General features: G+C 44.1%; 2 protein-coding genes across 2 annotated transcripts; both read left to right on the forward strand.

Moving 5' to 3' along the window:
* Nucleotides 1-9,982: 9,982 nt before the first annotated feature.
* LOC125522474 (protein transport protein SFT2-like) lies at nt 9,983-14,135 on the forward strand. Its single transcript, XM_048687533.1, has 4 exons — nt 9,983-10,326; nt 10,473-10,740; nt 13,394-13,498; nt 13,749-14,135. Exons 1-4 carry the CDS (start codon nt 10,127-10,129, stop codon nt 13,857-13,859), a joined length of 684 nt encoding a protein of 227 aa, XP_048543490.1. The 5' UTR covers nt 9,983-10,126; the 3' UTR covers nt 13,860-14,135.
* Nucleotides 14,136-17,179: 3,044 nt separating this feature from the next.
* Nucleotides 17,180-24,201, forward strand: LOC125522255 (very-long-chain 3-oxoacyl-CoA reductase 1-like). The gene is made up of 4 exons (XM_048687332.1): nt 17,180-17,657; nt 17,782-18,070; nt 23,517-23,586; nt 23,710-24,201. The coding sequence occupies exons 1-4, from the start codon at nt 17,306-17,308 to the stop codon at nt 24,013-24,015; spliced, it is 1,017 nt and encodes a 338-aa protein (XP_048543289.1). The 5' UTR covers nt 17,180-17,305; the 3' UTR covers nt 24,016-24,201.
* Nucleotides 24,202-25,140: the final 939 nt, after the last annotated feature.

Genomic DNA, 25,140 nt, shown 5'->3' on the forward strand with positions numbered 1-25,140 from the left:
AGACAGCACTCTCCCCTCTCGTTGCTATGCATCACCATGATCTTGCGTGTGCGTAGGAATTTTTTTGAAATTACTACGAAACCCAACAGTGGCATCAGAGCCTAGGTTATTTATGTTGATGTTATATGCACGAGTAGAACACAAGTGAGTTGTGGGCGATATAAGTCATACTGCCTACCAGCATGTCATACTTTGGTTCGGCGGCATTGTTGGACGAGACGACCCGGACCAACCTTACGCGTACGCTTACGCGAGACCGGTTCCCCCGACGTGCTTTGCACACGGGTGGCTTGCGGGCGACTGTCTCTCCAACTTTAGTTGAACCAAGTATGGCTACGCCCGGTCCTTGCGAAGGTTAAAACGGAGTCTATTTGACAAACTATCGTTGTGGTTTTGATGCGTAGGTGAGATTGGTTCTTGCTTAAGCCCGTAGCAGCCACGTAAAACTTGCAACAACAAAGTAGAGGACGTCTAACTTGTTTTTGCAGGGCATGTTGTGATGTGATATGGTCAAGACATGATGCTGAATTTTATTGTATGAGATGATCATGTTTTGTAACCGAGTTATCGGCAACTGGCAGGAGCCTTATGGTTGTCGTTTTATTGTATGCAATGAAATCGCGATGTAATGCTTTACTTTATTACTAAGCGGTAGTGATAGTCGTGGAAGCATAAACTTGGCGAGACGACAACGATGCTACGATGGAGATCAAGGTGTCACGCCGGTGACGATGGTGATCATGACGGTGCTTCGGAGATGGAGATCACAAGCACAAGATGATGATGGCCATATCATATCACTTATATTGATTGCATGTGATGTTTATCCTTTTATGCATCTTATCTTGCTTTGATTGTCGGTAGCATTATAAGATGATCTCTCACTAAATTATCAAGAAGTGTTCTCCCTGAGTATGCACCGTTGCGAAAGTTCTTCGTGCTAAGACACCACGTGATGATCGGGTGTGATAGGTTCTACGTTCAAATACAACGGGTGCAAAACAGCTGCACACGCGGAATACTCAGGTTATACTTGACGAGCCAAGCATATACATATATGGCCTCGAAACATGGAGACCGAAAGGTCGAGCGTGAATCATATAGTAGATATGATCAACATAACGATGTTCACCATTGAAAACTACTCCATCTCACGTGATGATCGGTTATGGTTTAGTTGATTTGGATCACGTAATCACTTAGAGGATTAGAGGGATGTCTATCTAAGTGGGAGTTCTTTAATTAATTTGATTAACTAAACTTAAATTTATCATGAAACTTAGTACCTGATTAGTATCTTGCTTGTTTATGTTTGATTGTAGATAGATGGCTCGTGCTGTTGTTCCATTGAATTTTAATGCGTTCCTTGAGAAAGCAAAGTTGAAAGATGATGGTAGCAATTACACGGACTGGGTCCGTAACTTGAGGATTATCCTCATTGCTGCACAGAAGAATTACGTCCTGGAAGCACCGCTGGGTGCCAGGCCTGCTGCAGGAGCAACGCCGGATGTTATGAACGTCTGGCAGAGCAAAGCTGATGACTACTCGATAGTTCAGTGTGCCATGCTTTACGGCTTAGAATCGGGACTTCAACGACGTTTTGAACGTCATGGAGCATATGAGATGTTCCAAGAGTTGAAGTTAATATTTCAAGCAAATGCCCGGATTGAGAGATATGAAGTCTAAAATAAGTTCTATAGCTGCAAGATGGAGGAGAACAGTTCTATCAGTGAGCATATACTCATAATGTCTGGGTATAATAATCACTTGATTCAATTGGGAGTTAATCTTCCAGATGATTGCGTCATTGACAGAATTCTTCAATCACTGCCACCAAGCTACAAGAGCTTTGTGATGAACTATAATATGCAAGGGATGAACAAGACTATTCCCGAGCTCTTCGCAATGCTGAAAGCTGCGGAGGTAGAAATCAAGAAGGAGCATCAAGTGTTGATAGTCAACAAGACCACTAGTTTCAAGAAAAAGGGTAAAGGGAAGAAGAAGGGGAACTTCAAAAAGAACGGCAAGCAAGTTGCTACTCAAGAGAAGAAACCCAAACCTGGACCTAAGCCTGAAACTGAGTGCTTCTATTGCAAGCAGACTGGTCACTGGAAGCGGAACTGCCCCAAGTATTTGGCGGATAAGAAGGATGGCAAGGTGAACAAAGGTATATGTGATATACATGTTATTGATGTGTACCTTACTAATGCTCGCAGTAGCACCTGGGTATTTGATACTGGTTCTGTTGCTAATATTTGCAACTCGAAACAGGGACTACGGATCAAGCGAAGATTGGTTAAGGACGAGGTGACGATGCGCGTGGGAAACGGTTCCAAAGTCGATGTGATCGCAGTCGGCACACTACCTCTACATCTACCTTCGGGATTAGTATTAGACCTAAATAATTGTTATTTGGTGCCAGCGTTAAGCATGAACATTATATCTGGATCTTGTTTGATGCGAGACGGTTATTCATTTAAATCAGAGAATAATGGTTGTTCTATTTATATGAGTAATATCTTTTATGGTCATGCACCCTTGAAGAGTGGTCTATTCTTGTTGAATCTCGATAGTAGTAACACACATATTCATAATGTTGAAGCCAAAAGATGCAGAGTTGATAATGAGAGTGCAACTTATTTGTGGCACTGCCGTTTAGGTCATATCGGTGTAAAGCGCATGAAGAAACTCCATTCTGATGAACTTTTGGAACCACTTGATTATGAATCACTTGGTACTTGCGAACCGTGCCTTATGGGCAAGATGACCAAAACACCGTTCTCCGGTACTATGGAGAGAGCAACAGATTTGTTGGAAATCATACATACAGATGTATGTGGTCCGATGAATATTGAGGCTCGTGGCGGATATCGTTATTTTCTCACCTTCACAGATGATTTAAGCAGATATGGGTATATCTACTTAATAAAACATAAGTCTGAAACATTTGAAAGGTTCAAGGAATTTCAGAGTGAAGTTGAAAATCATCGTAACAAGAAAATAAAGTTTCTACGATCTGATCGTGGAGGAGAATATTTGAGTTACGAGTTTGGTGTACATTTGAAAAATTGTGGAATAGTTTCGCAACTCACGCCACCCGGAACACCACAGCGTAATGGTGTGTCTGAACGTCGTAATCGTACTTTACTAGATATGGTGCGATCTATGATGTCTCTTACTGATTTACCGCTATCGTTTTGGGGATACGCTCTAGAGACGGCCGCGTTCACGTTAAATAGGGCACTATCAAAATCCGTTGAGACGACGCCTTATGAACTGTGGTTTGGCAAGAAACCAAAGTTGTCGTTTCTGAAAGTTTGGGGCTGCGATGCTTATGTGAAAAAGCTTCAACCTGATAAGCTCGAACCCAAATCGGAGAAATGTGTCTTCATAGGATATCCAAAGGAAACTATTGGATACACCTTCTATCACAGATCCGAAGGCAAGACTTTTGTTGCTAAATTCGGAAACTTTCTAGAGAAGGAGTTTCTCTCGAAAGAAGTGAGTGGGAGGAAAGTAGAACTTGACGAGGTAACTGTACCTGCTCCCTTATTGGAAAGTAGTACATCACAGAAAACTGTTTCAGTGACACCTACACCAGTTAGTGAGGAAGCTAATGATAATGATCATGAAACTTCAGATCAAGATACTACTGAACCTCGTAGATCAACCAGAGTGAGATCCGCACCAGAGTGGTACGGTAATCCTGTTCTGGAAGTCATGCTACTAGATCATGATGAACCTACGAACTATGAAGAAGCGATGGTGAGCCCAGATTCCGCAAAATGGCTTGAAGCCATGAAATCTGAGATGGGATCCATGTATGAGAACAAAGTATGGACTTTGGTTGACTTGCCCGATGATCGGCAAGCAATTGAGAATAAATGGATCTTCAAGAAGAAGACTGACGCTGACGGTAATGTTACTGTCTACAAAGCTCGACTTGTCGCAAAAGGTTTTCGACAAGTTCAAGGGGTTGACTACGATGAGACCTTCTCACCCGTAGCGATGCTTAAGTCTGTCCGAATCATGTTAGCAATTGCCGCATTTTATGATTATGAAATTTGGCAGATGGATGTCAAAACTGCATTCCTGAATGGATTTCTGGAAGAAGAGTTGTATATGATGCAACCAGAAGGTTTTGTCGATCCAAAGGGATCTAACAAAGTGTGCAAGCTCCAGCGATCCATTTATGGACTGGTGCAAGCCTCTCGGAGTTGGAATAAACGCTTTGATAGTGTGATCAAAGCATTTGGTTTTATACAGACTTTCGGAGAAGCCTGTATTTACAAGAAAGTGAGTGGGAGCTCTGTAGCATTTCTGATATTATATGTGGATGACATATTACTGATTGGAAATGATATAGAATTTCTGGATAGCATAAAAGGATACTTGAATAAGAGTTTTTCAATGAAAGACCTCGGTGAAGCTGCTTACATATTAGGCATAAAGATCTATAGAGATAGATCAAAACGCTTAATTGGACTTTCACAAACAACATACCTTGACAAAATTTTGAAAAAGTTCAAAATGGATCAAGCAAAGAAAGGATTCTTGCCTGTGTTACAAGGTGTGAAATTGAGTAAGACTCAATGCCCGACCACTGCAGAAGATAGAGAGAATATGAAAGATGTTCCCTATGCATCAGCGATAGGATCTATCATGTATGCAATGCTGTGTACCAGACCTGATGTGTGCCTTGCTATAAGTCTAGCAGGGAGGTACCAAAGTAATCCAGGAGTGGATCACTGGACAGCGGTCAAGAACATCCTGAAATACCTGAAAAGGACTAAGGATATGTTTCTCGTATATGGAGGTGACAAAGAGCTCGTCGTAAATGGTTATGTTGATGCAAGCTTTGACACTGATCCGGACGATTCTAAATCGCAAACCGGATACGTGTTTACATTAAACGGTGGAGCTGTCAGTTGGTGCAGTTCTAAACAAAGCGTCGTAGCGGGATCTACATGTGAAGCGGAGTACATAGCTGCTTCGGAAGCAGCGAACGAAGGAGTCTAGATGAAGGAGTTCATATCCGATCTAGGTGTCATACCTAGTGCATCGGGTCCAATGAAAATCTTTTGTGACAATACTGGTGCAATTGCCTTGGTAAAGGAATCCAGATTTCACAAGAGAACCAAGCACATCAAGAGACGCTTCAATTCCATCCGGGATCTAGTCCAGGTGGGAGACATAGAGATTTGCAAGATACATACGGATCTGAATGTTGCAGACCCGTTGACTAAGCCTCTTCCACGAGCAAAACATGATCAGCACCAAGGCTCCATGGGTGTTAGAATCATTACAATATAATCTAGATTATTGACTCTAGTGCAAGTGGGAGACTGAAGGAAATATGCCCTAGAGGCAATAATAAAGTTATTATTTATTTCCTTATAATCATGATAAATGTTTATTATTCATGCTAGAATTGTATTAACCGGAAACATAATACATGTGTGAATACATAGACAAACAAAGTGTCACTAGTATGCCTCTACTTGACTAGCTCGTTAATCAAAGATGGTTATGTTTCCTAACCATGAACAATGAGTTGTTATTTGATTAACGAGGTCACATCATTAGTTGAATGATCTGATTGACATGACCCATTCCATTAGCTTAGCACCCGATCGTTTAGTATGTTGCTATTTGCTTTCTTCATGACTTATACATGTTCCTATAACTATGAGATTATGCAACTCCCGTTTGCCGGAGGAACACTTTGGGTGCTACCAAACGTCACAACGTAACTGGGTGATTATAAAGGAGCATTACAGGTGTCTCCAAAGGTAGATGTTGGGTTGGCGTATTTCGAGATTAGGATTTGTCACTCCGATTGTCGGAGAGGTTTCTCTGGGCCCTCTCGGTAATGCACATCACATAAGCCTTGCAAGCATTGCAACTAATGAGTTAGTTGCGAGATGATGTATTACAGAACGAGTAAAGAGACTTTCCGGTAACGAGATTGAACTAGGTATTGGATACCGACGATCGAATCTCGGGCAAGTAACATACCGATGACAAAGGAAACAACGTATGTTGTTATGCGGTCTGACCGATAAAGATCTTCGTAGAATATGTAGGAGCCAATATGGGCATCCAGGTCCCGCTATTGGTTATTGACCGGAGACGTGTCTCGGTCATTTCTACATTGTTCTCGAACCCGTAGGGTCCGCACGCTTAAGGTTACGATGACAGTTATATTATGAGTTTATGCATTTTGATGTACCGAAGGTTGTTCGGAGTCCCAGATGTGATCACGGACATGACGAGGAGTCTCGAAATGGTCGAGACGTAAAGATTGATATATTGGAAGCCTATGTTTGGATATCGGAAGTGTTCCGGGTGAAATCAGGATTTTACCGGAGTACCGGGAGGTTACCGGAACCCCCCGGGAACCATATGGGCCTAGATGGGCTTTAGTGGAAAGGAGAAAGGGGCAGCCCAAGGTGGCCGCGCGCCTCCCCCCTCCCCCTAGTCCTATTAGGACTAGGAGAGGTGGCCGGCCCCCCTTCTCTCTCTTTCCCCCTCGGGGAATCCTAGTCCAACTAGGATTGGGGGGGGGAGTCCTACTCCCGGAAGGAGAAGGACTCCTTCTGCGCCCTCCTCCTGGCCGGCGCCCCCCTCCCCCTTGGCTCCTTTATATACTGAGGCAGAGGCACCCCAGAAACACACAAGTTGATCCACGTGATCTATTCCTTAGCCGTGTGTGGTGCCCCCAGCCACCATATTCCTCGATAATACTGTAGCGGAGTTTAGGCGAAGCCCTGCTGCTGTAGTGCATCAAGATCGTCACCACGCCGTCGTGCTGACAGAATTCTTCCCCGACACTTTGCTGGATCGGAGTCTGGGGATCGTCATCGAGCTGAACGTGTGCTCGAACTCGGAGGTGCCGTAGTTTCGGTGCTTGATCGGTTGGATCGCGAAGACGTACGACTACTTCCTCTACGTTGTGTCAACGCTTCCGCAGTCGGTCTGCGTGGGTACGTAGACAGCACTCTCCCCTCTCGTTGCTATGCATCACCATGATCTTGCGTGTGCGTAGGAATTTTTTTGAAATTACTACGAAACCCAACAGATAGATCATGGGATCCTGAACAGAGGTTCGTCGTAGGAGGCACGTGGCCGACGGAGCTATCTCCGGAGTCGACGAATCATAGCCCTATGGGATCTGCGGATCGGAAGCCAGGGCAGCGGCTTTGTATGTTGAAATGCCAGAGAGAGAAAGAGGAGGAGGAGGAAGAAGGTTGATGATGACGTGTGGGCCTCATCTATAATAACGGTCAACTTAACAACAAAATAAACAACGTTGACTTTCCTACCATGTTAGTCCTGATGGGTGGGTCCCGTTTGTCATAAACATGTTTAAACCGTCTGAAACAGTCATCAATCATTTTGGGTAGTTTTTTGCAACAAAAATAGAAAAAAAGTGGTAGTTTTTTCGTAATTTTTTTGAAAATTGTAGTTTAGTGGGACGACGGCCCCAAATGTGGTAGTTTTTTTTGTCAAATACTTCACCTAAGGTGAAAGATTCAAAGTGAACTGGTTTTTGTCTTCGAAAAGGAGGATTAACCCCGCCCTCTGCATCAGTCGATGCATACAACAAAGTGAACGGTTTTAAAGGTACCTCTATTCACCGCAAAAGAATGTTACTTCTACAACTTTCTCTATATATTCTCCTTTAATAATTTTAATAATTGCATCAAAGTCTGACCCAAAAGAAAAGCACTATGGATATTTTTTGAGAAATCGATCTACAGAAAAGTATGTATCACATTCTGCCAAAGAAAAAGGAAGTACATATAGCAACGTCAGAGGAAAACCTTCAATAACCAATGTTTGCTTGTCTTCTTCCTTGTTTTCTTTTGTTCTCTCTGCCTTTATGACTCGACACGCAGAGCCGCGTTCCAGCCCACTGTGATATCCTGGCTTATTAGGGATGATAGACTACTCATATCAATAAGGAATTCCTTCTTTTCCGGGAGCCCATTCGGACAGAACTCCAAAGTTAAGCGTGCTTAGCTTGGAGTAGTGTCAGGATGGGTGACCGACCGGGAAGTTGCTCCCGGGTGCGCACGAGTGAGGACAAAGTGCGCAGAAAAGACTAGTATTGATCTGTGGGGCCAGTCTAGATCCCTCCAGGAGTGACGACCACCGGCGGGTGTGTCCGGGGCGTTACAAGTTGGTATCAGAGCCGACCCTCGCGGTTACATGGATGGTTGCGGACAGGTGTGTGGTCATGTTGTTCATGACGTTTGTGACCCGTCGTGGCACACGGCATGGCACATGTACTGGACTGGAAGCACAGACGTATGTGCCAAGAGGGAACGTTCCTGTGGCCCGACGAGGACGTCGGTTCCTCTGAGTGGGGGTGTATGTGATATCCTGGCTTATTAGGGATGATAGACTACTCATATCAATAAGGAATTCCTTCTTTTCCGGGAGCCCATTCGGACAGAACTCCAAAGTTAAGCGTGCTTAGCTTGGAGTAGTGTCAGGATGGGTGACCGACCGGGAAGTTGCTCCCGGGTGCGCACGAGTGAGGACAAAGTGCGCAGAAAAGACTAGTATTGATCTGTGGGGCCAGTCTAGATCCCTCCAGGAGTGACGACCACCGGCGGGTGTGTCCGGGGCGTTACACCCACCTCATCTCGCCGATGGGCAGCTAACTAGACTACCCCCACGATGCATAAGACGACACAATCCTCTCACCAACAGGATCTCGGGATACTTTTTTGGGAAGTGTGCCAACCAACACCCCATTACCGACGCCACCTCCCGGGCCTCCACCTCATAACAACCAATAGGGGACACCGAGCATTTCATGAAGTTGGTGTGTAGCCATGAAGCATGCCCAAAGAGCGCAAGTAAGCATCGAACATCAAACAACTCCTCTCCGCCTGGAAGGCAGAAGATGATGACATCATCAACATACACCGAGATGCCGATCATTAGGTCTCGAGGTGCTAGGAGGCGAAGCAACCCGAACTCCATGGCCTTGGCCAACAACTTGTTGATGGTGTTAATGACCAACACAAATAACATCTTGGAGAGCTGGCTTGTGTCAGGCGACTTTTTCCTTGTTGCTGGTTTATAATGTAGTTTTATTTGTTGTTGATCTTTATTTTTTCGTGTATGTGTTGAATTGTTCCTTTCATGGTATTGGATATTGTTTTTGTTGATATTTATGAAATATAGGATGCACTTTGGGTATTCTTTTTTCCTTTCTCTCCCCCTAAGGCGACTAGGGCAAAGTTCTCCTCCCCTCCAAGCTCCACCAGCTAGCCCATGGATCCTTCTCCCCTTTGTTAGTGGTTGGTGGAGGGGAGGAGAATCCTGGTGCCTCGACTCCGCCTAAATTTCGGTTAGGATTTGTTAAGTTCCCACACGGGCGGCACTTGGACGAATGGCGGCGCTTCATCCTTAAGTTGGTCCTCTGGGCTTCGATTGTCCCCGAATTCGTCCATCAAGAGGGAGTCAACAAGCTCCGACGAGGTTAGAGTTTCTCATCATATGTGTACGCAACATGCAAAAACTGATGGTTGAACCGATAGGTTTGGCCGGAGTGTGTTACACTTATCATAAATAAATCAGAAATGTCAGTGAGTATATAAGATAGTTTATGGGATTAAGCATGTTAGATGTTGCCTAAAAAACATGCTTGCTGGCGCTAAGAGTTTGCACAAGTTTGTGACAGGCACGATCTGATATTAGGTGCTTCAGATTTAAGGGTTCAATGACGGCGACTACAACTTCAGAGCTTTGGTCTTTAAAGGCATATGTATGAAGATTTTTCAGCTGTCATCAACAAGTTTAGTCTTGTAGCTGTAGTAGTTGTTCAGTAAATTTTATTATGTTTGAGGTATTTGTATTTTTGGTCCGGGTATTTCGCAGAGAAAATGCACTTTGGTGTCTTCTTTTTGAAGTAAAGCTTTCGGGTTTTCGCTGGATACTTCGCCGGAAAGTTATCATCGTCTTGCAAAAACGTTCAATAATTAAGAGTCTGCTCGTTTTCTCCCTCGATCTCTTGCGCCTCCTCCACCTCCGCGACTCGACACGCACAGCCGCGTCCCAGCCCACCTCAATCTCACCTCGCCGCCGGCAGCTAACCCGCACCCCCGCGATGCAGAAGACGGCGCAGTCCTGGTTCACCGGCGGCTCCGCCTCCCCCAGCACCGCCGCGGAGTCGCAGCCCTCCCTGCTTGCCGACTGGAACTCCTACGCAGCCACCCGGTCGGACGTCTCCTCCTCCTCCCCCCTCCCGTTCGACATCGAGGCCGCCGTCCGCTCGGCCAACGACACCGTCTCCGGCACCTTCAATGTGTAAGCCCCCTTCTCCCCAGCCCTAGCCCCTCAGATCTGATCCGCTCCCGCCAAGCTCCGCTGCCTTCCGAGCCGAGGGATCTGGGCGCGATTAGCTCGGTAGCTCTCTGCCTCTGACCCGGTGCGTTCTGATCCGTGTGCTGCAGGGTGTCCAAGGGCGTGCGGGAGCTGCCGGGGAGCTTCCAGGGCGCCACCAGCAGCTTCCCCTCGGGGAAGGCGCTCATGTACTTCGGGCTCTTCCTCGCCACCGGCATCTTCTTCGTCTTCATCGCCTTCACGCTCTTCCTCCCCGTCATGGTGCTCATGCCGCAGAAGTTCGCTATCTGCTTCACACTTGGCTGCGCTCTCATCATCGCTTCGCTCTTCGCGCTCAAAGGGCCCGCCAACCAGCTCGCCCATATGACGTCAAAAGAGGTACTCTATTGCCGCGGATTGCCGCTATTGCTGTTCATTTGCTTACAGTTTCGTAAGAAATTACAAATAGTCTTGTTTGGTAGTGACGAAGTAGAGATTACCCTGTCAAAACTCATCTACTCGGTGCCGTGATTTTTAACCAAATATGATTCCTGTTTTGGAACATGCGGAAACAAGTTACAAATCTTAATCTGGTGGTGAGCTCATGTGCTCTATGCAGACAGCTAAAGGCTGTCATTTGCTAGTCTGTCCTGTATACCGGAATATCATTGGACCTTCATAGTAATGAAAATCCCTTGAGGATCAGTTGTAGCATAGCTGATGGCCATATCTGTTGGTGAGGAGGGCTAACTGACCAGCTATTTGTCATTTGATTGTATATAAAGAAAGTTAGTGCTTTGGATAGGGACAGGAAAAATGAGTCAAGACAAAACGTGGATGGATTGACCGGAAAGATGCAAGGTAGTCATGATATTTTCCCTTAATCCTCTTGGATTGACCGGGTACTCCGTGTAACCTCACTGAGTTGATTTGGTGAGGATTCTTCACCAAATCCCCAAACAGGGCCCTGTAAACTTAGAAAAAAAAAGGCTACACAGATGAGTTATTTGTACAAAACATGCTACACATATGAAGGGGTCCTATCACAAAACAATTCTAGTCTCTTGTAGTGCTTGATAACTGAAAAAGTAATCATCACTCCCCAAATCAAAGTCCGGAATTTAGCTGATCACCTTTTCTTCGAGGAGAACCAATAGCTCTGTGGCTGTGATCTTACATCATGGACATCCCCTGTGAACCAAGAGCTCTTACCTGGGTCTTTGCATGCATTACTTCTTCACTCGAGTAGAGGGGTTCAAGGGATCCCTTTTTATTCTGCTTCTGCTGTTTATATTGAATGTTTGAGACGAGAATAGTATAGGAATTACTGAGCAATATTTCTGTGCTTAATTTAAATAAGCAAGTCAGAAAGGACACTAGAAAAATTGAGCAAGCAGATCAAGTAGGCCTTTCCTTCAGTCAACCTATTCAAACTCAGTATTTCTTATTTAAGAAAATAAATAAATTTCCTTTCATGTGGAGCCAATCTAGTTATCTTGTTGAGCCCTTGAACTTATTGATTTTGGTTCAGCTCTTGAAGGTTAATTATAAATCTCAAGGATGTTTGTCACTCGAGAACTGTCCCAGGGAAAATGTCTTTGAACCTACATATCGTTATCATTTGTACACAACCTGAAAATGCTCTTTAAAGTCTCTGTAAAATATTTATTTCAATGCCATCAAATCTGGTCTTCTGCAAGTCATCAATGCAAGAATCCAAAACTCGATATTCAGAAGAAAGAGAAAAATAAGAAAACATTTAGGAAAATGAAGTATTTGTGTGAAGTATCTTGATCTGAACATGCCAAAAGAAGTAGAGTAGTGGAAGTTGACAACTTTGTGATGGCAATATTGATGGACTTTGATCTTTCCAGTGAGCTCACCTCTTGGATGTGGATTCTCCTAAATCCTAATACCAGGGGCAACATAAGGAGTCTTGCTTTTTCCCCCCACCTGCGAACAAACAAAATATTTGGCTCAATCTGAGAGGACACCTAAGTTCACTCTATTTCTGCGCTTTCTAGCTTCTGCAGTAATGCTGGTCTCGCTATCCTCCATCTAACATGATTTCTGAGCTTAATCCAATATTGTTGGATTATAGAAGGGCTTTTAGTACTGATTAATCATAATCAATCAAGTGTCTGTCTGGAAGCCTCATGTTGGCCAACGACATACAGAAAACCTAGTCCGTTGTAAGAGATACTTAAGTTTAAAACTGCATTTTCTGGATATACTTGAAACTTGAAAGTAATAGAACTGATGTGTTGAATCAGTTGTATTGTCCTGATTCCTGTGTATGGCTTAAACATTTTCCCTGGTCTCGTGGAAGTCAGGGGAGGCACATGGATGAGTACAGTTTGATTTGAGTGCAACTGCTGATGTGCACTAGAGTTGGTTTCTGTCGATGCATGAAATTTCGGATTCTTATTTCTGAAATATAGCAATGAACATTTCAATATCGATTCAGTGGATTTTGCGCAGAATACAAATTAAAGCACCCATTTAGGCATAGGCACGGGACAAGAGTTGTTGGTACCAAGTACTAAATTGCGCCTGAACTTGCTCAGATTCGTAAATAGGATGCAATGCAATAGTCAGGGGAGGCACGTGGATGCGTACAGTTTGATTTGAGTGCAACTGCTGATGTGCACTAGAGTTGGTTTCTGTCGATGCATGAAATTTCGGATTCTTATTTCTGAAATGCAGCAATGAACATTTCAATATTGATTCAGTGGATTTTTCCCAGAATACAAATTAAAGCACCCATTTAGGCATAGGCACGGGACAAGAGTTGTTGGTACCAAGTACTCCCTCCGTCCGAAAATACTTGTCATCAAAATGGATAAAAGGGATGTATCTAGAACTAAAATACGTCTAGATACATCCCCTTTTATTCATCTTGATGACAAGTATTTCCGGACGGAGGGAGTACTAAATTGCGCCTGAACTTGCTCAGATTCGTAAATAGGATGCAATGCAATATCGTCATGCCACATAATCTTCAAATGCATGGGGTTTCTGATGCAAACATTTGCATATTTCTATGTTTCAGAGGCTACCATTTACAGTGGGGTTCACCGGATGCATGGTTGGCACAATTTATGTCTCTATGGTGCTTCACAGCTATTTCCTGTCGGTGATATTCTCAATCCTTCAGGTGTGTCTTTTTCTTCTTCTTTTGACTTGTCTTCATTCCAGCAACATTTCATTTTCTCTACATCTACATAACAAGCTCATAATCGGGGCCATGATTTAGTGAAATGCCCTCTCCCCTTCTGTATTTAGAGGCATAATGATTTCCTTATCCCTATCAAAGAATGCTTTTCTAACTCCCGGAAACAATTCAGTGTGCATTTGCACTCAAGCCTACTGTTTAAGAAGTGACCTTGCTCTTGCTTTTGTTCCAGGTCCTTGCTCTTGCTTACTACACCATATCCTACTTCCCTGGAGGCTCTAGTGGATTGAAGTTTCTCTCGTCAAGTCTCCTGTCCCCAGTATCAAGAATTTTTAGCTCGTAACCCTAGTAGAACAAATATGTATGTGATGATCACACTCATGCCCTTGTAATTCCTGAAGTATCTTTTGTATGTAGTTGCTGATCGACCAAAAGTATCTTGTCCCGATCGACCCATGATAGAGATATCAGATACCGTGACCCCTTCCTTCACTCCTTTCCACTGCCATTTACAGATGTTAGGCATGCGTTGGGCGTGGATCGAAAAAGGTTTGTAGAGCTACTGTATGTGTCTTGTGCAAATAAAGTTATATTACTGCCTATTTACGGGCCAGGGTTATACAGGCTTATGACGAAAGTGGCTGTTGCTTTTGCTGCTTTTTTGTGAGAAGTCTGGACTTTTTCTTTTGTAAAAAAAAAGGTTATGCAGAGTTCTGAGTGTAAATAAACTTCATCTAAGCCAGACGTGAAGTTTACGGAAGTTGTTGATATTAGTATTCAAGTGTTGCAGAGCTAGGTAGTAGTTTATTTTGGGAGGAAGCGAGAGATTTGTTGAATACAGGTACTGCCACACTTCAATCAGTTTGAAGGCACCCTCAAACAAAAACTTTAGCAACAAAGCGCTAGAACACGGTACGCACCTTTGGTCTTGCTAAGAGCATCTCCAATAGAAGATGCAAATTTTGAGATGTAAAATTTACATCTCCAAAAACTGCCTTTTGCATCTCAAAAAAGGGTCAACTTCACCAGACGATGCAAAACAACTACTCCAATGGAAGATGTAAAAACTATATTTCAACTAATACTTCATTTGAGGGGGCGGCGGGGTCCGGTGAGGTCGGAGTGGCGGTGTGCGGAGGTGGGCGGACGACGCAGGGGCGGCGAGGTTAGGCGGACGGTGCAGGGGCAGCGAGATTGGAGCGGCGGCCAAGGGCTGGGGTGGGGGCGGGGCGACTCGAGCGACGACCGGGGGCTGGCGGATGGGAGGCGACAATCGGGGGCTAACGAAGGAGCGGCGGCGGGGCTGGAATCGGACGGCGCAAATTAGTGGTGGCTGACGGCGGGGGGGGGGGGGGGGGGGGGGGGGGGGGGGGGGGGGGGGGCGGCGGCGGCGGCGATTTGGTGCGATTCGGCCGCGGTGGAGTTGGGCGGGCGACACTTGGCGGTGGCGGGCGGTTGTCTTTTTACATCTCTTGTAGATGGAGATGCAAATTTGCACCGCAAGGTGTTGTAGTTTACATCTTCGGAAGACGGAGATGTAAATATTTTTGCATCTACACCATCTGTTGAAGAGGTGGTTTTGGTCAAAGATGCAAAAGTTAGTTATTTTTTCATGTACATCTTCTAATTTTTTTAAATATCAGTACAGACACAAGTACTTATATACACGCACATACATTCATCCCTATGAACACACACGCACACCCTATCTCCATGAGCACTTCCGAAAGACTTAGCCGGCATATCATCTTGAGATTTATGAAGTCATTGTAAGCGCGTGAACGTCTCATCCCACTGCATGTGTATCGCCGAAAGTCATCTATAAGCACCAGGATTTGAACCCCGATGGGCTGGGATAGCACAGTCCCTCTAACCATCCAAGCACAGGTTGGTTTGCATGTACATCTTTTATTAGAGATGCTCTAACACTAACACAGCTGAATGAGGTACTGCAGACTCGAAAAAAAAAACAAATGAGGTACTGCATGCTGCCAGAAAGAAAAAAAAAACAATTCCAAAAAAAAGGTACTACAGCGGCCGCTCACATGGTTGCAGTGCCGCTCGAGCCAACAAAGTGGCTCCTCTCCCTCCCAAGGTTCTGTCCGTCACCGGTCTCACGAATTGTGTATGAATTCGATATATCCATGGGATGCGCTCATCATGCAATCGGAAATCCACTAGGAAGTGGCTGGTTGGACGTTAGACGGCACCGGTTTTTCACAATCTTTTCGTTTTGAACCGTGATACCACCCAGCGTCGCCGGGCTGGAGAATGCAGCGCCGTCGGGTGCGTCTAGGAGGAGGACGAGGTGAGGCAGCGGCGAGTAAGCAAGGAAACCAAAACAGTCAAGTGCTGTGAGGCGTGTTGACCCTTGGATTTTGTGTGCACGGGATATACAATTTTTGTTGGAATTGTTAAATCTCAGTCGAGCGAGACTAACAAAATCTCAGTCGATACTATATTCGTTAGAACTTACATGAAGATCCGTGTAAAATTTCCTTTAAATTTTTTCCTCTCACTTGATTAAGACTTTGTTAAGTCTCAGTCGGCTGAGAACTAGTCACACTCTTTTTTTCTTTGAAACCAGAAACTAGAGCTTCCATTAAACCAAAGGCACAGCTACCCTTCTTAAAACCATACTGAGCGACGACGTGGTCAACCTATCACGCTAACGACGGCAGAAACCAAAATCAGCAAAGTGCAAAATACACAGGCTTCTAGCTTCAAAATTGTAGGTTCTAGACTTGAGAGCGCCAATGAAGACATGCAAATCCGATTAAGAAAAAAACGGCTGGCATGAAATATATTTAGAAAATGTATAGAGCAACCATGGCAACTTTTGTAATGACTTTTTTTGTTTTTCACACACACGACACCGGCCATGCATGGTAGACTGGTAGTACCCTTTAACATTTCTAATACGTGGCAATTTTTCTCCCACACTATCCGTCAGTGTTAGCTAGTGAGTCCGACAACATCACTCAAAATCACATGGCACATCGCAGATAATCACATAGAAACTCTTTTTACAAATTTGCGTGACAACATTGCTCAAACTCACATGGCAACATTACTTAAAAACACATGGTAATCCATGCCCCTATATTCGTGTGTTTCTTGCTTTTCCGGGAAGCAAAGAAAAGGTAGAGAGGAGATTCGTGGCAATCTACAACACGTCCCCATGGCAACTTCATACGAGCATCCGTGAAAACCTTTCGTGCTAAAAATAATTCGGTTCACATCTAGATGTTATTTTTCATGGGGGTAATTATTGACTTAAAGCTCTCCCCCCCCCCCCCCCCCCCCGCCCCCCCCCCCCCCGCAATGAGACGCGCTACGCATAACTGGCTGATCTTTTCAAAAGTGACCGGCCGTTTGATGTATGAAGTTTTCTCTTTCCTTTGTTGATGCAGAAGCATCTTTAGCTTGGGGCTGTCAACGTCACCATTGCAACAAAAGCCTTGTTGCAATTGTAAAGAGACCATCTTTGGCTTGTGGCTAGAGGTTGCCCCCTAGACTCGAATATGGCTATTACCAACTGGTTAGACGCACAACTCGAATCAACGCCGTCCCCTAGACTTCAGATCAAAATCAGTTCCGGCGGCCACCGAGGCGGTCGACGCGGCGTGATCCATCGGGTGATACTAAGTGGTTATGGATAACAAGTTTAAAAAAAAGTTATGGATAACAAATCTGCCTATTTAATGCGGGAACCTCGAGCGCTTAGCACACGCAGTGAGCCAGCGACACGTCCACGGCGCGCGCGACACACTGTGGAGAGACAGAGAGATGATGTGCGGCGACGCTCTCCTCCGGCAGGAGCCATGGTTCATCTCCCTGGCCACTATCGGCGCTCTGTACTCAGCAGCCGTGGTGTTCCGCCTCCTTCCACACCTCGCCCTCCTCCTGCGCCGGCCGACGGACCTCCGCCACCGCTACGGGGCATGGGCCGTCGTCACCGGTCCAACGTCCGGCATCGGCGAATCCTTGGCACTGGAGCTCGCGCGCAGGGGCCTCAACCTCGTCCTCGTCGGCCGCGACCCCGCCAAGCTCCAGGACATCTCCGAGACCATCTCCAAGACCCGCGCCGTGCAGACCAAGACCGTGGTGTTCGACCTCTCGCTCGTCGCCACACCTCAAGGTAAATAAAACTGGCTAGGACGAACCGACACGCAGTGAACGCAAGCGACCTTGTGAAACAAAATGGAGCTGACTGTTACCGTCTACTTCACCTTGTATGAACTGATGCTGGTTATATTTGGCAGGGGACGAGGCGATGCGGCGGCTCCAGGAGACCGTGGAGGGGCTGGACGTGGGGCTGCTGGTGAACAACGCCGGGGTTGCCAAACCATGTGCGGTGTACCTGCACGAGATGGACGTGGAGGCGTGGGTGCGGATGATACGGGTGAACTTGTGGACGCTGACGGAGGTGACCGCGGCGGTGCTGCCGGGGATGGTGCAGCGGGGCAGGGGCGCCGTCGTCAACATCGGCTCCGGGTCGTCGGAGGCCATCCCCTCCTTCCCACTCTACTCCGTCTACGCCGCTTCCAAACGGTATCCAAAAACACTAGACATATCTGGGATTCTGGTGTAGGTGGTTGGTCATCATGCTATTAATTTGCACTTCTCTCTCGCGGTGCTCATGCACCTTTTACCTCTCTCTTGTTAGAAAAATTAGGTTCTTGGAGCTAAACAGCCTACCCTCTATTCCTCTGTCTTATCGGTGGTGCCGCTCACAATGCATATTGAGGTTAGAGGATGGGACCTTATATAGACTCCAAGTTTCAGATATTTTGATCTATTTCCAGTTAGGACTCGTGACTTGTCAAACCAACCACAATAATTAACAACCAGTTACCAAGTCCAAAAACTGTTAATCAATAAGGTCCCATACACGCATGTGTGAGTCATGCGCCGAGTTTGAAATCAAAATCAAACTCACAGGCTTTAACAATCCATAAAGCCAATCCTACGGACAACCTAGCATTCCGCTTTATACTGTTCCCGGGTATAATTCCTGTGTATTCATATACACTGTGTTTCAGTATAGCCGTACCGGCTTCCTTAAGTATATTTTCTTAAGTACAATTCCACATCAAGTATTACCGGTTATTTCCATGAATACTTCCACACCGAGGTTTTTTATTCCGGGAGTATAACAATGTAGTGGACATATAAAATATTACAAGACACAAATTCCTACATCTCCCACTTGGCTGAAAATATTTTATCCAACAAAGTGAATTCCCATGCTATTAACATGGACAAAAGATAATTCCTTCCCTCAATGCATTCACGTTGCATGTATAAACTTTGTGACTTTTGGAGTCATATTATCACAAAGTAGCAGGTTATGATGCTCTTCCATGACCATAATTATATTAAAATATTTCCCTTACCTCATGCATTCCTTTAATGCTTAAATTGCATCAAAGTATTCATCTTTCATACAGAAAGAACATTCAAACCCTGTTTCCTTTATACATTATGAACACCTACAAAATAAAATATTAAAACATAACATAACAAATTGATTACCTTTAATGGAGATCCTCTTGCGAACAAACAACATCAGTATATCCATACATGCAGCTGAAGATTGTGACCATCAAAGTACAATAGATAATCCATGATTCCTTGACATTACCCCATAGGCATTTCCTATGATTCCAACAATCTTTCCAGGATTCACCTTGCACTTGCTAATAATCCCAGCAAGTGTGAGTTATCATGCTAATCAAAATAGCAATAGTTTCAGTGGCATGGCTAAGGTCAGGTCATTATTCTTTCTTTTTCCTCTTGAGTTCAAACATAATTCCTCACAGAGTATAATTCCCATTATCAAAGGTTTCAGACAGGTTTGCACTTTTCCATAGAAAAACATTCTCTATGATTTCCACTTCCAAAAAAAGGAAGCATCAGACATACCTTTCATAAGAAAGTTTGAGGATAACCAAGTTTTCACTTCCATCAATGTGATATTTATAAACAAAAAAAACATAGTTAGCACATATAGTAGTAACACAAAACACTTCACGCTAATCTTTGTATATGATTATCTTCCATATTAAGAAAACCATATGACCTGATATACCATTGATGTGATGCTTGTAACAAGATCCTGAATTAATATATATTCAGTTATCAAACCTTGTCCTCATTCCCACTTTCTCTAAATTCCAGAGAAGCTAAATAAATCCATTTACTACCGATAGGCTTGTGGTTGTTTGGTAAAGTAACAAGTTCCCAAACTTGTATTCTTCCTCATTGAGTTTATTCCTTCCGGCAATGCTTCCACCCGTAGCTTGCATTGATGGAAAATTTAAGCCTTTTAAAAAGACTTTAATTATTCCTCTAAAAATTCAGAGTCACTTCCCCAAATAACATACGATAATTATCCAGACTCGATATTCCAGTTATTTCCTCCCACTTATCCTAAGCATGTTAGTGTCAGGAGTTTCACTTGTAGTTTCCTTTGGGGTCAAAATTATATTCTAGTATGATTGCCAATAGTTCCACCATTATCCATAAAAATATCAACTCCCACTTTCCACCAGTTTTCCTTTTCCAGAGCAAAAAAAACCCTTGATCCACTAGAATAACAATTAACAATTTCCTGGTGTGTGCTTTGCAGTAATTGATAATTTTCTTCCAAAATTAAATACTTCCTTCCAGTCAAAGATATTCAATTCCTCCACTCAATTGTGAAGTATACATTATATGACAATGGGGAATGTAGTTCCATGCTCTTTACATATTAAATTGATATATTCCTGAAGTGTACTTCCCCCACCAATCAGTTGTTAAGACTTTGATATACTTTAATTAACTGATTTTCCACTTCAGTACAACATGTGAACAGCACAACAAAACCTTCTGACTTGTATAATGAAAAGGCAAACATGTAACCATATAAAGTGCAATCATCGATGAGTAAAATGAAATAAACAATCAGGCCTAGTGGGAGTGACCAAAAAAAATACCATAAGTATATATATAAACGATGTGAAGTTTCTTTATCTCTTTCCACCTTAAGAAAAGGCGTGCAAGTCAAATACCCATTATATAGGTGCTTCCGAAACCAAATTCCTCCCACTAAAACTTTGAACTCCGGAATTAGTAAGCCACTCAATTCCGTTCCATTATATGTGACCAAGTCGTCCATAACAAAAATAATAAATTCCAAGCATGTGTTCCCATTATCAACATTCCTCTCCATGGAGTTATCTTCCCCGAATAACAATTTGGGTTGCTAACTTCCAATGGACCATCAAGAAAGAATAGACCATCATGTGAAATTCGGTAATGCACTAATTTTATCATTGAGCAATATTTCCACTCTTCCTTTTCCAAATAGTATTTCCTTTTAAACAATGGGTTCCAAGATAGAACCATAAATTAAATCCCTTCACATTGAAGTTGCATATAGTGTTTCCTATAACAATAATATTCTTCCTCCACCAGGGAGTTCCATGGTAAAATTTCCAATTCCAAAGTGTATAAGATTTAGCAGCATTGACAAACCACACAATATATATAATTTCCTTTGGTATTGTTAGCAAGTCAATAAAATTGCTATTGTATTCCAGCAATGTAATACATAGAAGCTTAAATTCACAATCCAACTATTTGAAAAAGTAGCGGCAAATTCATATTTAATGCAAATATTAGCAATGTGCATACCGTTAAGTGAGAGCAAACTTCTTAATTTTCCACGGAGTGGTTCCCATCTTCCATCATAAATAAGTGATTGTCATAATAGACACTGTTTGAATTCCTTCTCATGCAAGATTAGTATAATAGTGTATCCATCAATAATAATTTTCCTCCACAAAACGGAGTTTGAGGTCATAATTTCCAATTCCAAGTTTATTGACTTTGGAATTTCCTTGGAATTGTTTGCATGAAAGTATATGATATATGAAAAATCCAGTGCATACAGATTATAGACATACCTTCCACTTTGCCTAATTGCATTGGAAAAAAATACTATATCTTCCTCTTCAAGGTGTAACCAATAATATTTAGGAAAATCCTTCCCTCGGAGAGTTTCTATCTTCCTCCATAGAGCAAATAATGTCCCATATCGCAATGAAGTTAAATTGAAAATTCAATTCTTTCAATAAATTCTGCATAGAGTTAACCAATATATATCCAGCAAAATGTATTCCCAGCAGATGCCTATTCCAGATTGCACTAATTATCCATGCAATTTGTACACTATGTTTTTCAACAAGAATAGAATCCATAAATATTATTGATCACTTTATGAGAGTATTGTCTAAAAATATATTCCAAATTGCACGTAATTTTCCACATAGTCTGTGTCCTCTCATATTCAGGAACGAAAGAACCATACGATGATCATGACATAAGTAGCCATTTTATATCCACAATAATGGCATTTAAATTTTGGTCTTTTCCGGTTAGTTTTCTCAATCTGTAGATATCGGCAAAGAAATCCCAATTCCTCATGCAAGTAGTACTAGAAGTAGGAGCAAGACGCCTATAGCTGACTCAATTAGTCAATTCGTCTGAACATCCAAGTAGTACTGTACCTGCAACAGCAACAAATACGCTTCCGACTTGTTCCGCAGTGGCGAGAGATTTCCTGCACTCTCCTTCCTCAATTTGAGTGGTGGATCACGTGCGCGTAACAAATTCAGGACATCAAGAAAATTTCTCCGGTCCTTCCAAGATCCAAGTGCTTGATGTTTGGCAACAAAATTACTTAGCCAGCGAAAAGTAATCTACTACTCTTCCTCCGTGATCAACATGAATTAGTATACTACTAGAACACCTCAGATAGAGACACAGAGACAACCGATCCAGAATAAGGACTAGTGCTACGAATACTGCTAGTCTTCCGATGCATGTTCTTCAAAAAACTGAATTAATAACTAGCAGAACCAGTTTTCAGATCCGGTGAAGCCTTGGGCAACTTGATGCGTGCTCGCATGGGGCTCAACACATCGCAACATGGGGCATCGGCAGATGCAGCGGGATGGGCGAGCTCGTCTGTCGGAGTGAGGATTCCTGGAAGCTGCGGCAGGGGCGGCGAGCGAGGCCGTGGAAGAACATGGTGCAGCGGGAGGACGTCAGTTTCCATGAGATCGCCAGGACATGGTAGTAGGCGCCGGTTCCCCACGAGGACGGCCAGATCGATGAGCGAGAGGGCGAGCTAGTCCGGCGGCGAAGGTGCAGATCAAATCGATCTGGAGCGACTTGTGTGCGGGGCCATATGAATCGATTTGTAGCGAGTTGTATCACGAAGCACACAACAGATCGATCTTAATTCCCAAGGTGAACAGGTGTGGGTCGGCAGAGTACGCAGAGGAATTGATCATGGATCGATCGAGTTGCCGACGATGAGGTTAACCCTAACCGGCTCGGATCCAATGTTAGAAAAATTAGGTTTTTGGAGCTAAACAACCTACCCTCTATTCCTTTGCCTTATCGGTGGTGCCGCTCACAATGCATATTGAGGTTAGAGGGTGAGACCTTATATAGACTCCAAGTTTCAGATATTTCGATCTGTTTCCAGTTAGGACTTGTGACTTGTCAAACCAACCACAATAATTAACAACCAGTTACCAAGTCCAAAAACTGTTAATCAATAAGGTCCCATACACGCATGTGTGAGTCATGCGCCGAGTTTGAAATCAAAATCAAACTCACAGGCTTTAACAATTCATAGAGCCAATTCTACGAACAACCTGGCATTCCGCTCTATACTGTTCCCGGGTATAATTTCTGTGTATTCATATACACTGTGTTCCAGTATAGCCGTACCGGCTTCCTTAAGTATATTTTCTTAAGTACAATTCCACATCAAGTATTACCGGTTATTTCCATGAATACTTCCACACCGAGGTTTTTTATTCCGGGAGTATAACAATGTAGTGGACATATAAAATATTACAAGACACAAATTCCTACATCTCTCTCGATTTTCTGAGATAAATATATACTAGTACATCACACAGGATTTAAATTTCAGGTATGTTGCTCAGTTCTCCAGGAGCCTTTACGTTGAGTACAGAAGCAAAGGGATCGACGTGCAATGCCAGGTGAGTGTGCAAACGTCCAGCATTTCGCCCAAGACCATCACGCTGAAAGAAAAATGCGTGGAGACCAACTTTCTTGTTCCTACATTTCATACCATATCATTTTATTAATTTTACAACCAACAGGCCCCGCTTTTCGTGGAGACGAAGATGACATGGAGAGCCGGGAAACGCGGCAAGCAAGGCCCGTTGTCGCGGCTGGTCATGCCGACGTCGGACGCGTACGCGCGGGCGGCGGCGCGCTGGATCGGGCACGGCCCGCTGTGCATGCCCAACCTGGGCCACCGGCTCCAGTGGTACCTCTGCCGCGTCGCGCCGGACCGGTTCCTCGACGCGCTCCGCCTGCGCGAGAACCTGCGGCAGAGGGCCGTCTTCCAGCGGCTCAGGTCGCCGAGGGCGCCGTCGCACGCCAACGGCGGCAAGCAGAGCTAGGCTTGGCCCTGAGCGCGTGCATACGGCGTGGCCGAAAGAACCAGCTATGATATGATATAGTACTATGTATTATCTGTACTGTATCTCTGAACCGCGGTTTGGTTTAAATCTCTGCCGTCGATGCATATGCGTCCACGGGTGCTACCTGTATATCTTCGTCAAAGACAAGCTCAAAAAAAATGCATTGTGCAGTCAGATATGCCTTCGCCAGTTGAATAAAATGCCGTAGAGCGGAGTGCATTCAAAAAAAAAGAAGCTCAAAATGAGAAAAGAAAATGACAAATAGATTTGTTAGAAAACAATTGTGGCAACTTCTATAACGCCCGAATATGGGAGGCCCTATTTGGCGCTTCAGGCGCCAAATCACCGCGTTAGCGCTCAGTAACTGATACAGACTCTAAGCGGGCTGCAGCCCATTAGCTGGTTCGCTCCCTCTGCCGTTGACACCTCACTCACTCGCCAACAACTAATGGTTCAGAATACCCCTAAAAAAACTAATGGTTCAGAAAAAATTTATTTCTTATAGTTTAAAAAATACATACAAATCTAAAATTAATCTCTACTCCTAATGGACGAGTTGGTTGAATAGTCCCTCCATTTTTGACTGATTTTTTTCGTCTGGTTTTTTTCATCTCCCTTCTCACCATCCGACCGGTTTACTTTTTCTCCACTATTTTCTTATAAACAAACACTTTCCTATTGTACAAAAAGAGACAGGTCCTAGCTTTCCTAACTTATCCAAATTAAGTGATCCATATCATCAATGCAATTTTCTAGAGGAAACAAATAACAAATTTTAAGAAAACAAATAACCAACTTTAAGAAAAATAAATCAATTTACTAATACTCCTGCATCATGATGGAATCAGAACTTTCCTATAATACTCCTACATCGCTTCTCGTGGCTCCAGTTCCACGAATAAGAAATTCCCAGCAGCTTCGACCCCTTTCACACACGACCATGGCGCCGCTGCCCATCGCCGCCATGCCACACGCGAGGGGGCTCTGCCAGTCGGACCTGGCCGCCTCGCTCCCTTGCGCCCGTGTGCCGGGGAGCGACACCTCGCGACGCAGACCGCTGGCCGCCGCGTGCGCCGGGCACGTCTTAGCCGGGAGCAAAGGTAT

The sequence above is a fragment of the Triticum urartu genome, chromosome 7, assembly GCF_003073215.2.
Source record: "Triticum urartu cultivar G1812 chromosome 7, Tu2.1, whole genome shotgun sequence".
Lineage (NCBI taxonomy): Eukaryota > Viridiplantae > Streptophyta > Magnoliopsida > Poales > Poaceae > Triticum > Triticum urartu.